Source organism: Chelonoidis abingdonii, chromosome 1, assembly GCF_003597395.2.
Source record: "Chelonoidis abingdonii isolate Lonesome George chromosome 1, CheloAbing_2.0, whole genome shotgun sequence".
Lineage (NCBI taxonomy): Eukaryota > Metazoa > Chordata > Testudines > Testudinidae > Chelonoidis > Chelonoidis abingdonii.
This window is the reverse complement of record NC_133769.1, coordinates 216,856,723-216,873,082: the sequence shown is the minus strand read 5'-3', so window position 1 is coordinate 216,873,082 and position 16,360 is coordinate 216,856,723. Positions and strand designations below refer to the sequence as shown.

Here is a 16,360-nt window from a genome sequence, read left to right as displayed (position 1 = left end):
AGTGAGCCAAGCAAGACATGCACTACAGCAAGGGCCAGGAACTGTGAATATAAGTAGGAGGTCTCCTCCTTACCTCACTAAGGTCAGTCTACAAGGCAGAAGCCTCCCAGCAGCAGGAAGGAGCTGGACACACTGGTGCAAAGGGAGGAGGAGTATGATCAAACAGATGCATGGAATCTGCAGTCCACAAGCAGCAGTAGCTGCCACTCCAAAATTGCAGGAATCTGTACTGGTAGACGAGACACATTTCCTGTGCACAGATGGAACATGCCTGTCCCTGGGTGCAGTGCAGGGTGCTGGGCAGCTGGGATCTGGCTCGTCCACTTCCCTCATAGCTGGATGCAGTAGTGGACATGGGGTATGCATCCCTGGCATCCTGATGGCACCCGATCCATAGAAGCAACCCTTTTGCAAGTGGCAAGGAACACTCACATCGCATTGTGGTTTTATCTCCCTCAGTACTGCTGCAGGACTCAATCACTTTCACTCCAGGTCCGCCCCTTACTCCTTTCATGTGACCAGAGCTGGAGGTATTGCAGGCTGGGGTTCAGGCAGGGATGGTGCTGAGGCATGGAGTTCAGACCAGGATCTGCAGCTCCCTGGAGCTAGGTGGGGTGTCTGGTCCTGGTGGGATGGCAGTGGCTGTAGTGTGTGCCTCCTAGTTTGGTCACATAATACAACACTGTGGTATGTCAGTACATATGTGAACCAATGAGTTGCTGATACGGTACTGAAAAGTGCAACATGTATTGTAGATGGCCTGAAGCTTCAGCATGTTGATAAGGAGTGAGGCCTCATGTGCCAACCACAGTCCCTGCACTTTCAGTGACCCCAGATATACCCCTCAACCCATCATGGAGGCATCAGTAACAACTGACCTGGTTGGCAAGGGCAGCCAAAAGCAATGCCTTAGTAAACAATTCATGGATGCTTCCACCACAGCCAGGAGTCTAGGCCCAGTGGAGGAAGATGAACCAGTCTGTCTAGAGATTGAAGAGTAGGACGGTAAAATCGTCCTGAGCCACATTTGAGGGGGGACAAAGGCGCAACCTTTCTAACTGGACCATCTGCATGCAAGAGTCTCAAAAAACTCCAAACTGTCATGGAAGGCTTAGTTTGCCATCTGTGGCAAATTGTCTGAAAACGGTTGGTCAGCAAAAATGCTTTCAACATCACAGAATCTAATGGGACTCCAATGAATTCTACTTTCCATTGGGAGCCAAAATTGACTTCCTAGTGTTTAGGATGAGACCCAGACAGTCAAGCAAGTGCAGTATGTTTGCTGACATCAGCAAGAACTTGCTGTCTAGCGCTGCCCCAGATATGGGAAGATGTCATCCAGATATGGGAAGATGTGAATTTCCTTCTTCCTAAGATATGCCATAACAACAACCATACATTTGGTAAAAACCCAGGGGGCAGAGGAGAGGCTGAATAGAAGCACTATGTACTAAAAGTAGCATTCCAACATGATGAATTGAAGGAACTTTCTGTGGCTTGGCAAAATCCACCACATTAAAATAGGCATCCTGAAGATCCAGAGCAGCAAACCAGTCATCCTGAGAAAACACAGAGAGAATAGTCAACAGTGACAATTTGGAACCTCATATACCTGATATGTTTGTTGAAACTGCAAAGACTGAGGATGCTTCTTACCCCTCCCTTGGATTTGGGTACCAGCAAGTACCAGGAATAGAAGCTGTGAACCTGATGTTCCAGTGGAACTTCTTCCACCATTCCCAAAGCTAGTAGAAACTGCTTGAGCAATATCTCATGACAGGGTCCCTGAAGAGGGGTGGACAGGATGTGTGGAGAGAAACTGCATGGCATAATCCAGTCTGACAGTGCTTAGGTCCCAGCTGTCAGTCGTGATAGCCCTGACAATTATGAAAGCAGGACAGTGTGTCCCCAAAGGGGAGACATGAGGATAAAGGAGCAATGACTAGAACGGTACTCTGGTCCAAGGAGTCAAAATGCGCTCTTGGATGATGTAGGGAGTGGGGGCGGGTGTATGTAGACTGACCAAACCCCAGATATGGTATCTATCCCTCTTTTTGGGGTAGTCCTGTTACATCAGAAGAGGGAAAGGCTGGTCAAACATGCACTGTGGACAATACTACTGCTGCTGTTAAATGTTGCAGTGGCGTCTCTGCACTGCCAGCGTGTACAGCCCCAAGGACTGCAGGGTAGCCCTAGAGTCCTTGAAGGAGCGCAGCATTTCATCAAATTCTGTCCAAAAACAGCATTTGGCCATTAAAGGGCAAATCCTCAATGCCTTGCTGGACATAGGAAGCAATGCCCAACATCTGCAGCCAGGAATTCCGCCTCATTGTGACCGGAGAGGCCATCACTCTGGCCAAAGTGTCTGTGCCATTAAGCACAGACTGCAAGGACATCTTAGCCACCAAGCAGCTCTCAGTGAGAAATGCCCAAAATTCCTTTCATGAAGGCTCAGGCAGCTGGTCTGCAAACTCTGACATTGTGGTAGAATAAATAAAATTTTATTTGGACAGCAAAGCTTCCTGATTAGCAATTCACGTATGGAAGGAGGAGGTGATGTAAATCTTCCTGCCCATGAGGTCCAAATATTTAAAGTCCCTATCCCTGGGTGTGGACTTAAACCTGCCCTGCTGGGCTCTGTCACTGATTGCAGTTACAACTAGAGAATTTGGGGCTGGATAGGAGTAAAACCCCTCAAATCCCTGCACAGGAACAAAAGAGCACTTTTCCGTGTGCTTAGCTGCAGGCAGTAACAAAACAACTGTGCTCCAGAGGGCCTTAACTGGTTCAAGGAACACATCACTAGTAGGGAGGGCAACTCTCCCAGGGGCAGATGGCTGCAGGATATCCACTCATTTGTAGGTGTTCTCTTGCAAGAGCTTCACTTGGGTATTGAGAGAATCAGCTACGCACTGCAAAAGCTCTCATTACACCTTTAAATCTTCTGGTACTGAAGGGAAGGATGATCCAAACATCTCAGAATCATCCAGAGATGATGAGGACCTTAACTAAGCCAAAGCCAGATCTAGTTGCAAGGCTGATGGATTGACTCTGGAGACTTCGCCTGGAGGATTAACAGTCCCTGGGCCTGGGGAGGGTTGACAGTCACCACTGCAGACCTGGCCAGCCATCTCACCTTCAAGCAAGATGAAGAGGGGAACCTCCACAACTGAGGAGAATCCCACAGATTCCATGGAGGCCAAAGATCTAGATAAGGCATTGGTGACCAGTAGGAACCAGGCCAAGAGCCTTCATCCCAGTCAGAAGACGAGTATCAATCCTGGTATCTGTAATGGCTCATCAGCAACCCTCAATCCAGGTTGGGTGATGAAGAGTGGAAGGATGATGACCCCAACTCTGACACAGATGTAGCTAATTGCTTCATTTTATCATTCACTTATTGTTTGATGTTATGATTAACATGCTATCTTATATATAATCATTGTATGCTAAATAGATTTAAGTTGTAGAATTATAAAAGTATCAGAGGTGATAAGTATACATTAGCTATCTAAGTAAGTAGGGCTGAAACACAAGACCTACAGGCTGAGGCCTGTAAGATGTCAGCTTAGCCATACTAGGCCATAGACATATGAAATATTTGACATAAGTAAGTAACCAGAGAATGACCCTATACCACAAGATCATAGGAAAAGATGTGCCAATGGGTGGTATAGCAAAAAATTAACTGTAAGAGTTATTTTTTGCTTACAAGATATCCAGTAGTCACATTTTTCTAACATATGCCCCAACCACAAGGTGCACCATGTGCATTCATGCTAATGAGGTATAATCAGAATCACATTATAAAAAGAGATTGGGAAAGTTTAGCTCCCTATTGGAAACTCCAGCAGGAACCATCCCTCTACTGATGATCAATTGGCAAGGCAGCCATTAGACCTTAAGAATATTATTAAGGATGTGAGTATAACTATATTTGTAACTTGTGCATTAGTCTTTATAAAAATTCTATAGGTATAGGAAATCTTAACAGCTTTAATAAAACTTGTAAAACACACTAGACATTGTATTTGTAAATGTATGAGTGGTCACTACCCTTGGTCTTCGTGTGTTCCCAGAAACTCCAAATCTGAAACAGGCAGTAGAGGTGACTTTCAGTCTGTTGAACTTGAAACTGTAGTCACCAGACCTGAGCCCACGGTGGCATACCACCATATTACAAAATTCACATTAAATAAAATAAAAGCCTATACCAAGGAGCCTCAGGATCCCAGAGATAAGGATGGAACGAGATCAGAGGAAAAAGTAACCAGTCTGACTCATCCATCATCCAGAATAAGTGGTACCATCAGTATTGAGCATGCCCATTCCGGAAATGATGTCGGTCCTGAAGTCAGCAGTGGTACCAGAGTGTCTGATGGTGCTGATGTCAAGGGCAGTGAAAGCTGCCACAGAAGCATTTGTGGTGCCGACTTCAGCAGTACCAAGGAGATTCCTGGTGCCAGGGTCGCCCATATGCATCCCAGTACCAGACCTGCTTTCACAAAACTATGGAAGGGCAATATTGAGGTGCGGTGCCAAGAGACCCAAAGGTTCAGCATCTTGTTCAATTGCCAGAGCTACAGATAGCAAAGCCCTGGCAAAGTCCTGGACCAAAGGAGAGACTGGGACCAAGAAGCAAAGGAGATCTGTACCTGCCTGATACGCTGCTGAGGTGGAAACAATCGGTACTGGCATCTTCCTCGTCGGTACCAGACTCAACAGATGCCTGGAGGCTGCAACTAGAGTAAACGGTACGGGATTTTGAACCTCCGTACTCAGTATCAAGGAAGGGTTAAAGGTATCCATGCCATCCTGCACACCAGTACCAACTCCAAGCCAGTCCATGCTTTTCCTTGGGGAAGCAAAAGAGTCACCCCAAAACCAAAAGCAGTCTTAACTGAGATCATGCAATCTCTTCTTCTGCACTGTTGACAGGGTATGGCTCCTCCATTTCTTTGGAGAGGCACCTGCAGCAGCACTCCAGGAACCCAAAGCACCATGTGTGGGGATCATTGTGTGGGATCGCTCTGCCACACAAAGGACAATGCTTAAACTCCTGTGAGGGCATCACCGAGAAAACAAAACTACTACATCTATATACAACAAGGGGAAAAAAACTAAACTAGTTGAGAGGTTAAGACCACACAGAGCTCTGACTCAGCTATAGACAGTAAGAAGGAACTGAAGGAGGCCCGGTGTTGCACTGCCACGTGCAGCTAGGTGAGGGGTTATGGCTATGAAGTGCGAGCGTCACCCCCTACAGGTACTGCTAGGCAAATTTCTCCAGCTCCAGTGCACTGGGTGTGCAAATACCTAAGTGCAATACATGTCTGCACCTACTCAAAGAAGGTTACTTTAACGCTAGCTTTTTATTGAATGCTTTTTTAATTAAATTCCTCTTCAAGTGAATGGTGGTATTCCTTCTTTCATTTTAATGGCAGTACAGATAAAGCTTTATTACACACTAGAATGGTTTATCCCTCCATAACAAGGTTTGATAAGCTGCTACTGTATCATATAAGAACAGTTATTGAAACTAACTACTGCGCCTGATAAGTGGCTATTTTTCAAGCCTCAAAATTCTATTGTTTTGTATTACCCCTTCCTACTAATTACTGAAAGGTTTACAAAGAAACCACATCCCAATTCACAGTTTATCTTAGAAGTAAATAAAATGAGTCTACAAAAGAAGAGAAGACTCTTAGTGGAGTTACATTGACATAGATCAAGAAACAGAATATAAAAATTCCAACCACTCCCTCTCTAATTACTTCAGTATTCATACAATTCTTGCATAAGAATATTATAAATATTTAGTTTTATATTTAGGGCAAACCTAATACCATCATAAGATGTGAAAGGACAAAATGTTTAACCCTGAAAGTTGAGATCACAGTAGAAATAGTGACAGGCAAATAATTAAAGAAGTGCTTATTAACTCTTTGCACCATTCTAATTCTAAGATATATTCAGTTTCTTGTGCAACATATTATACTGCAATACAGAGTATCAGAGACTTTTGGCGGGAGTGATGACTATTAGAGAAAATACCTTCCAGAAGCACATTGCTAACGGCTCAAATGGTGGTCCCGTAAGTTTAGACGAGACCAGGTTCAAGTCCCAAGGTGGGGACAGGTTCTCTTAATTTAGGGTACAACATTTCCAGGCCTTTATGGAATCTGATTGTCATGTCACTTAAAAAAACAGGCTGTTATCCACATGAGGGTGGCAAGCTGGTCTCACTGCCAGGTGAACCTTGATAGAGGAAACTGCTAAGCATTGCTGTTTCAGATGCAGAAAATAGTCACATATATGTTGGATGGATGAATCCACTGGAAAAGCTCCAGTTTGCCATGCCCAGATGGAAAACCACTTCCATTTGACAGGCAGGCGGCCCTAGTGGAGGGCTTTCCACTACTTAGTAAGACCTAGCAAACTTGTTCCAAGCAAGCCTCTTTTCTGGGATTCAGCCATTAAGCTTCCAGTCTGTTAAATGAAGGGAACACAGGTTTGGTAGTTGCCAACTGCCGCAGACCATTAGCTACACAAAACAAGTCCTGCAAGGTTTATGCAGCCCTACAGTCAGAAACATTTTGTTCTTTAAATAGACCTCTAAAGGTTTTTTCCTATTGTATTGTATGAATTATGCATAAAATGATGATATATTAGGTTAATAAGGGGATTTCATTCTGGAAGACTGAAAAGCACTTTACAAAGCTGAATTGATAGGAACACCATATTTCATGCTGATACTTCCTCCTATTCAACTGCAGCATCATTTAAAATACAACACCAAAAAAAAAAAAATCTAACATTTTTTTTTTAACAACAGCAAAACAATTTGGACCAAAAATAGTAGGATTTGTTTACTCAACAGAACACTTCTCAAAAGTGAATATGAGGGAGTGAGAAAAGAGAAAAACTGAGCAAAGTATGAGCAAATACAAGATTCTGAAATGATTTAAACCTTAAGGGCAAAGCTGAATAGCATGATTTGGAACTGGAATCCAGCTCAAAACAGAATGTATTTCTTCAGTTCACGTTCAAATATATTAGTTTATATTAGGGACTCCTTGTCATTTTTTTCCAGCTAATTTATGTCATAAGGTTTGTGTCTTACACACTTCTCCACAACATGGAGAGTACCCTTCCTTCCCCCAAATAGACTTAATTTAAATGCATTTACCTGTTTTTTTCATCATCAATGAAGAATATGTTCCTTAAAAATGACACTGGCCTAGATGACCTGAAGCTGATATGACAAGTGAGTCCTACATTTGTCCCCTCTGGTGAGACTGCAATAACTTGGCCACTTGGAAACTGCACAGAAAGGGGATTAATCCTGTCACCATCTTCAAGTTCAAGCTCTGGAATTTCAACTTGTAGTGCTGACGGCCTGTGTTAAAAATCAATAATAACGATGTTTGTTACTGTTGCCCTTTGGGAGCAAAGTTAAGTCACACATCTATCAAACTGCTTTTTGCAGCTCGATATATGAACCATGATCATAGCACAAATTTGTTTTTTAAATTATTAGTCAACTGAAACTAACTGAAAAATTATAAGACCTTTAACATTTAACATGCCATTTTGTCTTTTACAAATGTACTGCAATTAGTTTTCTGTAGTGACCCACTGCAACTCAGCATTGTATGGAAGAATTTTTACAGACCATTGTTATAACTAAGGCTTAAGTATTACTTTTATTTGTTTCCTTAAAAATCACCTATTGCTAAAGCTTTCTTCTGTATTGATTTAATTGTATTAACACTTATCAAATTGTTCTAGTGTTCAAAACAGCTTTTACTCTATAACTATTTGCACAAAATGGAACCTCCTGGACAGAGACATTTTGAAATACTTCCCCTGGTCACACTAATTTAGGCACCAATCTTGCAATCAAATCTGTGTGAATAGATCCCCAGACCCATATGGAGTTTGGCTTGATCCAGTTGTGGTATTATTGACCACAGTCATTCAATAAATAGTAATAACAGTCATTACTATTTCCAGCAGAAATCCTAGGTAATTCATCCCACCTACAAATGACCATCATCTGTAGGCAAGTGGATGCAAGATGTTCATTCAGGTCTCTGACACTGCAATACCTAGTCATAGAAATGTGCCACTAACTGCACTGGAAAATGAAATTTACTATTTAACCACAGAAAAAATGTATCACAGGTAGAGGAAGTACAAGCTTCCTAACACTTGTCATATCACTGTGCCTCAACTCTTGCCTGGAGAGACTAGTACTAGAGAAGGGAGCAATTCAAGTTCTGCCTAACATGCTAACAATGTCACCAACTGCAGTATTAGTTTTTGATATGTTAGCACCTATCCACTGGAAACTATGGTGAGAAAATACCATCATTTAACACTGGTAACAAAAACCTATCGGATGGTAACTTTAACCACTATTGCTTTGAGCTGTATTTGAACTAATGCCCTAAAATGTACAAGCTCTGGATACCATTACCAAGCCTTAGTATTCAAAAATATTAAGCTGTACAATGCTTTATGGTACAAAACCCATGATAAAGGACTCAAGGAGGCATTTGTTAACCAAATATTGCACCAACTCTGAATTAATACATTTTGCGACACAGTATGGAGATTAAAAGAAAGTTTTTGATTGTTTTCAAATCTTTGGTTTAACAGTGTGATTTTGGAGATCTAAAAAAATGAATAAAAAGGTGCAGTCATTAATAAATCTAATGTATAGACACTTTTAGATTAATGTGTTTGTTTTGTTCAAATATAATACAGCCTTACATAGATAATGAAATCATAGTACATCCAGTGTGACTCATCGATGTGTCTAACAAAATCATACTAACCCAAAATAACTGTTTGAGGATTTCTAATCAATTTGCCAGAGAAAAACAACAGCTACAATGTTTTCATCTAATCATGACACCAAAAAAAATAACAAGCTTATGATGTGACTCTCAGGGTGAAGTCCCTTAGAAGCTCTCATAGCTGCTGCTTTTTTTATAATTCTGCTGTGCTTTCCAAAAAAGTACAAAAAGTGTAACAATCTGTCCTGTAATGATGGACAGACACATTTCTGGAGCACAGAGCTAGTAAAGAAATGATACATCATGAGGATAAAATGCTGTTCACTATTTCCTGCTAAGTATGGCATTTTCTGCCATTGAGCAGACAGTGATATGAACACCAACCCACACAGCAATTATCTAGTACCTCCTGCAGCAGAAAACAGAGGAAGCATGAGAATTATAGTGTTTATAGCAAATTAATCTGGAATTTAAGTGAAGATTTACCTTGAGTAGTCTTTTGGAATAATATTGACATACGTCTCAGTTTTCATATCCAGAGGAACAGGCACCAATATCAAAAACGGGGGATCAAAGTTTATCTTAGGTAACTTGACAGTACCAGACAGAGTTAATAGTTTGCAATGAGATGGGTTATCATTCAAAAACACTGGCACTTCAGCTCCATATGTCCCAGGATAAGCTAATGAAAAATGGAACAATCAAACAAATATACGAACATAATTAAAATAAATCATTTGAAGACACAAACCTGATAAGAACTTTCTAATCAAGCATATTGCTTTTGTTTTCAAAATACAGTCTAACATGAAAACAAGCTGCAGCACTAGTCTACTATGATAAGTTAGGAAGAAAAAAATTGTTACAAGTGACTTGTCCTGGAAACTTGGAACCCATTTTTTTATATTGTTTATTAGCAGGAAACTTTTTGAAATTCTGGCATTTCTTCAAAATTATTGAAAAATAAAATATTTCTTGCAGTTGATGAGACATATATCCATTCTTAAGCACCATAAAATGTGAAACCACCCATCTCTACCTGTACTGTCATGCAGTCAAATTCCTATGGGGCCTCTAAATCAAAATAATGGGATCCAATAACTGAAAATATAAATTCAACCTACCGGATTCCAAAGCCCTGTACTGTTTCCAACATAAAAATGCCTCTCACATCTCATCTGCAAATACACAAAAAACTTCTAGGATGATATTCTGATACCACAGAAATAAATGCCAAAACTTACATCAACTTCAGCAGGGCCAGGATTTCATCCTATATATCTATTACATCCAAAATAATTAAATTAAAAAAAAAAACATTAAGTTAGCAAAGTCAAACACTCATTTAGGAAATATCAGATTTATGGTTGCCTTAGCTTGATCTCATTACCTGATTAGATACTAATTTTTCACATGACCCCTACTTCAATCAGTGCACAGGTTGGAGAATGCTCATTGAATAAGCACTATTCAGTGTTTTTCTTTATCTTAATTACTCAATGTGTGTCCCCATGCATTATTTACTGCACATCATCCAAACCTTGTACTCAACACAGTTATTAATTTCTTCATAGTCTTTTCTATGATGCTCTCATCATAGTATCTTAGTTCTTTAATGAATGTATTTTACAACACCCCAGAGAGGAAAGGAAAATGAAGACCAAAATTGTCAAGTCTCCATTAATATTGGGTGACAATCTGAGTTGCTTAGGGTTTAGTTTTTCAGAGTACTCAGCATTACATAGCACTTTATATGTTCCAAAAACAGCTTCCGTTGCCTTCAGCTACAGCTGTAAATGCTCAGCATTACAGTTGGGTGACATTTTTTTGGCAAATACTAAATTTATCAAAATATGCATTTTTCAGGGCACCAAAACTATTTGCAAATTCAAATCTAATTTGGTAACTAGTTTTGACCAAACAAAATGAAAACAAGATTTTTGAAAATGTGGATTTGATCAACATTAAAAACTATCTGACCTGAACAAAATTTTTCCTTGTTTTTGTTTGTTTAATCAAAAAACACTGGGAGGGTGGGGGGGCGTGGAGAAGGAGAATCAGTTTCTGCTTGAAACTAAGTAATTTGGGAGAGGGAAAAGGGGATTTTTTCCATCTGGCTTCCAAACCAATAAATCAATCATTTGCTCAATTCTACTCAGCACTTCTGTAAATCTGACCGTAGGTGTCTCCAGTTGGGGACCCAGAAAATGAGGAACATATAACAGCTAGCCGTGAAAATTGTGACTTGTGTGACACGCCCAGCAACATATAGTAACTCTGTGGCAGAGGTAGTGATAGAATACAGTTCTCTAGGGTAGCATTCAACTGCCTTTTCACTGCACAGCTGACTAATTCCAAGAACAGCTCCATCCTGTGTACTAAATGAAGCAGGAGTCCCTGGGGGGGTGGGAAATAGCAATAGTTTGCCAAGTGCACTTGATTTCCATTCTGTTAAAAGGTATCTTAATTATATGATTACATACTAACAATAACAAACTTTCCTCGCAAAACCTTTTTCTCTCCTTTCTACTGCTCCACTTGTCCAGCATTGTCACCTCAACCATTCAGATGAATGTTTTAGAGTTTGCAGGGATTTTGTATTCTCACAATTTTTCCTCCTTTAAATATGACACTGCTTTCTCAAAAACTGAAAAAATGGGCCACGCCCACTCACTCTCTTTTGGGCTCAATAATCTCATCCAGATTCTATTTCTTTCTTAAAAGCACAACTGACCAGGATTCCAAAAAATGCTACTACTGCACAACAGCACTAACCACACAAACTGAACAAGAGGGATAAGATAATCATATTAAACCAGAATGCCAGTCTGATTCCAGATGATTATTCAAATCAGTTAGCCAGAGAAAACTACATATCTAGCATACTATGGGAAGTATTTGTTATGTTAACTACACTTCTAGTGACCACAGTCAAAGCTTGCGCTACACTACTACCTAATACTTCACAATCATTTGCTATATGGTAGGCCTTGGCTATACTTGAGAGTTACTGCGCTGGTGGTGGCTTTACAGCACTGTAACTCACTCCCCATCCACAGTGGCAAGGCACATACAGCGCTGTATCTCCCTGGCTACAGCACTGCACGTACTCCACCTCAATGAGAGGAATAAAGAGAATAGCACTGCTGCTGCAGCGCTAGGGTGCCAGTGTAAACAGTGATTAATCTTACTACGCTGTAACTGACCTCCGGAACCTTACCATAATGCTTGTAAGTAACGATAACTCTCTTTGTTTTGTTGTGATGCCTCTGTTTGTTTTGTTGTGAACACAGCTCCTGTTTGCTGTGAATGAGCTCCCTTTGGAACGCCCACAGCTAGTGTTTGCTTGAAGGGAGGGGGCTTGAGGAAAGAAGCAGAACGGCGGGGGGAGGGAGGGAGGGGTCTGTTTCGGGGAGGCTGCTTATCTGGTTTGTGAGGAAAAAAACAAAGAGGGCTATTTGCTTTCAGTAAGCGAGAGAGGGGTGGGGGAGGGGGTCAGAACTTGCAGCTGCTGACACAGTGTCGGCTCCAAAAATCCACTCTCTCTCTCTCCCCCATGGTCCCTGTCACACTTCACTCCACCCCCCCTTTTGAAAAGCACATTGCAGCCACTTGAATGCTGGGATAGCTGCCCATAATGCACCGCTCCCAATGCCGCTGCAGATGCTGCAAATGTGGCCACGACAGTGCGCTGGTAGCTGTCAGTGTGGCCAGATTGCAGCGCTTTCCCTATTCAGCTGTGCGAAGACAGGTTTAACTCCCAGCACTGTACAGCTGCAAGTGTAGCCATATCCGTAGTCAAATTGCAACATGATGTGGACGTTTTCCTTGGGGATGTTTCATAGTGTTTACAAATTTGTCCACTTAATTTTGCCCACAGCTGTTGGAATCCATGGAATTAAGCAATTCCTCCTCTTGTTAATCCTGGAGATACTGGCGTGGGGGGGGAGGGGGAAGAGTAATTGTCCTAATTCATAAAAAAAGACCCTAAAGGCAGCACCACAGGAACACTTACTGAAATTTTAGAAAGAGTTTCCTTTCTGATCCTGCAGAACCAAAAATAGGAAACACACTATCAAAAAAAAAAAACCCTCCAATTACATACTACCACTGCAAACAAAAAGATGTAGCCACACATTTATTTCAGTCACCAGCTTCAGGAAAAGCCCATTTATAAAGTTTCCTCTTTAAGCATGTCTCTGAGTTTCTGATAGTTCTCCATTTGGGCATCACGGGGTCATAGTTAAGGTTGTTTGGGAGAACTTAGCTGTGTACTGGCATGGACCTCCTTACCTTCCTGAAGAGGGATGTTTACCTATACCAGAGCCTTATTCCTTAAAGAGTTCCATTGATTTTTATACATCTACTTAACACAAAAATAGTGAAAAAGTGGTCCCAAGTGGCTTTCCCTCATCTACATTTCTGAGGTCAAACCGTTGTGGTTTATTGACAGCCATTCTATCCCAGCCACCACTTGTGGGGTCATGCATACTTTGCAAAGCACACAAACAGATGTATTATGAACTCAAGGTAGATATTACATACACTTAAAACATAAATAGGTGTTATTTTTAAATATATATCTGTGTTTACACATACAGCTGGGTGTTTTGAATTCTTAGGCTTACCTATTATAGTATCTTCTCCAGTCCTACTCACAACCCCCTTAAAACTTAAAGCAAGGCACTTTTAAATGAGCATTTCATGAGCGGTAAAAAAAATAATAAAGCACTAGGACATCCTTTTAAAAGTGAACAAAAAATCTGGACAATTCATTTCAATGAAGCGCTTCGTCTTAATTGCCCCAGACTTCCCAAAAACTCAAAACTGATATGTATGTGAAGTTTCAGTTGCATTGATTCTGGTGTAGTTTAAATTCAAAGGTAAATTCAGTTTCAAATTCACCCTAACAAGAAGTCAGATGCAACTATAACGAGGCACAATCAGTTCCCATTGATAGTATTTATAACACTACCTTAACTACAGTAGAACATCATTAGGCTGGGATTTTCAGAGGAGCCTAAGGGACTTGGGATCACAAATCCCATTGAAATTAACTCCCTTGTGCCCCTTTGAAAATGCCAACCGAAGTCTAATGGCTTTAAATAAAACAGCTGTCTTCACTGAACCAGCTTTAATTGCACTGTAAGTGTCTTTTTAACTGGCTGGCTGAAAAGTGTCCTTTGGGTTTGAAATAGACGTAACTTCAACAGAACCAAAAATTTTCATAAAACTATTGAGAACAAAAAAGACTTCACTCTCAAAGTAATAACTCCAACAAGAAAAAAATGAGTCCCCAGAAGCACAAAATTAAACACAGCTCCACTTTCCAGTTACAAAGGTTCTGCTGGTACAGTCAGAAACACTTCAGTGTAAGCTGCTGCTTTCTTCAAAGCAGTTACAGACTTGAGGATGAAAGTCTGTGGAGTTTCAGTACCAAAATAAAAAGAGAAGTTATGATTTAAACAGAGTGCAAACGATAACACTGTTAAGCAAGCTGTCGCAGTCCAGGCAGTCCCACACAAACAACAGCAGTCGGTCCCAGTACAGAACATCCCTTCCTGGCTATAAAATACAAAGTCTTCACTTTGCAGAGTCCCCGTCAAAAGCCTTTCCATTTCTTGGGAGGTTTTAGCAGAATACCACAATTTTTTTTTTTTATCAGCTTGAGTACATGCTCCCCCTCCCCCCCGCCCCGTTACTCCTTTCTGCTACTTCCTTTTATAGCTGCTAGCTGGGCCATGATTTTTTTCCCCACGAGATCCAGCTGTGTCCACTCCTGCAGATACTTTACCTCTAACTGTCTGGTTCTTAAATACTGCAAATCCAACAGGTGAAGTAGGAATTTTGACTTTGGCTCTAGCTGGATTTCCCCAGTCTAACTACCCAGAGCTTCTAAACACCCAGATGGGTGATTAAGTATTATATTAAGTAAGAAAAAACTAAAGTTCTATTAATGTTGCAAGAGTTTCTAAGTTTAAAATATGCAGAAATACCTGCATTTTATGTGATTGGGGGCCTTACAAAGCACCTCAAGTGTGTGCATACAACAACGTAACTGTATAGGACCATCTTTCAGATTTTATGGATCTACAGTAAGACTCGACTTGGGGGAGGGGACAGATACTCAAAAACCCGTATCATGTTACAATGTTGGGACAGAATGATTCAATACCTGCATCTTCAATACCATGTCATTGCATCAATTTATGGTACTTTAACATCACTTACAAATGCAAAAACTTCACCATGTATCATCATGGCACAGGATCAAACAGTCAAAAGAAAATTTCATGATGTCTGGCAAACCAGCCTAAATTATTATTATTCCTCTCTATCGTCTATTTTTAGCCCCCAAAGAGTGGTGGGAAGAAAGCAAGACCACTTTAAACCATGCACTATCAATGCAAAATAAGCCATATTAAAAGCATTTTGCTCCCAATCCCCCCTCTTCTTACACAATCAAATCACCATGTCTTCTGAATCTCTGCTGAGCTAAAGTCAGGCTATCCCAATGCCCTACAGTTCCTTCCTTCTACTTTAAACCAGCCTATGAACCTCTTTCATTTCTACCATAGACAGCCAACCTTTCCTCTATCCACCCTCTTACCCTATTCAAAGCACAGCAATACAGTCATTCACCTTCTCTCACAATATACCATCAGACTTTCCTCCCAAACCAACACCTCCAGCCTATCAGCCATGGACTTCCAATAATCCATTCCATAGTACAGCCAAATTTTTCAATCTTTGAGCCTAAAAGTTAGGCTCCTACTATGTGCTTTTCAAAAGGGACTTGTGCACCCAGGTAATTTAGGCCCATTTGAAAATTGCACTCCTAAATTTGTATTTAGGACCCTAAGTAGAAGTGGCCTCATTTTCAGAGCAGCTGAGCTAATTTGCACCAGAGGACCAACCCAACACAGAGCACTCTCCTGGATAGCACTGAACACTGCACAGCTCCAGCAAACAACTGCATGTTTAAGCGAAGGACATGTGACTTAGCTAGAACAGGTTGTTGTTTTAGGGGGCAGGAGGTTGGGGTTTTTTTTGTTATTGACATTCCATTTCTATTTTAAATGGATACAAAGTAATTGAACAATTAATTATATTCCATCATAATAACAATACTCAGAAAACATGAAGGTTTAATAGATAAGCAACCAAAAATTTGAAAATGACAACACGAAGATTGCATAACAATATTCTTCAATAACGAGATCAATTCTGTGCAACCTTAATTCTGCCTTTTGTGTATATATATTACAATACAATATATAGTTACATGACTACATAGTATTGGTTCTTTCATTTCTATCATTTGTTATTTATATTACTGTAGCATCTAGGAGTCCTAGTCATGGATCAGGACTCCTATGTTAGCTGCTGTACACACGGAATAAAAAGATGGTCATAATGTGTATGCTAATAGAGGGAGAATTAAAGTTTCATGTGCAACACTAAAAGTAGTTTCATAATTTCTGAGCACTTAGCTTTGCAACTTTAAATGTTTTATGAATATAGACTTTTTATTAAATGTTGTACAATTACAGCAT

General features: G+C 40.6%; 1 protein-coding gene across 3 annotated transcripts in view; it reads right to left on the bottom strand.

The window, feature by feature from the left end:
- CFAP47 (cilia and flagella associated protein 47) overlaps positions 1-16,360 on the bottom strand; it is a 761,390-nt gene that overhangs the window by 623,437 nt on the left and 121,593 nt on the right. For all 3 annotated transcript variants that reach the window (XM_032799255.2, XM_075059737.1, XM_075059740.1), the window contains exons 25-26: positions 9,291-9,486; positions 7,190-7,399 (exon numbers count right to left, since the gene is read on the bottom strand). In XM_032799255.2, the coding sequence (XP_032655146.1) occupies positions 7,190-7,399; positions 9,291-9,486 (406 nt within the window). The remainder of the gene's footprint in view (positions 1-7,189; positions 7,400-9,290; positions 9,487-16,360) is intronic.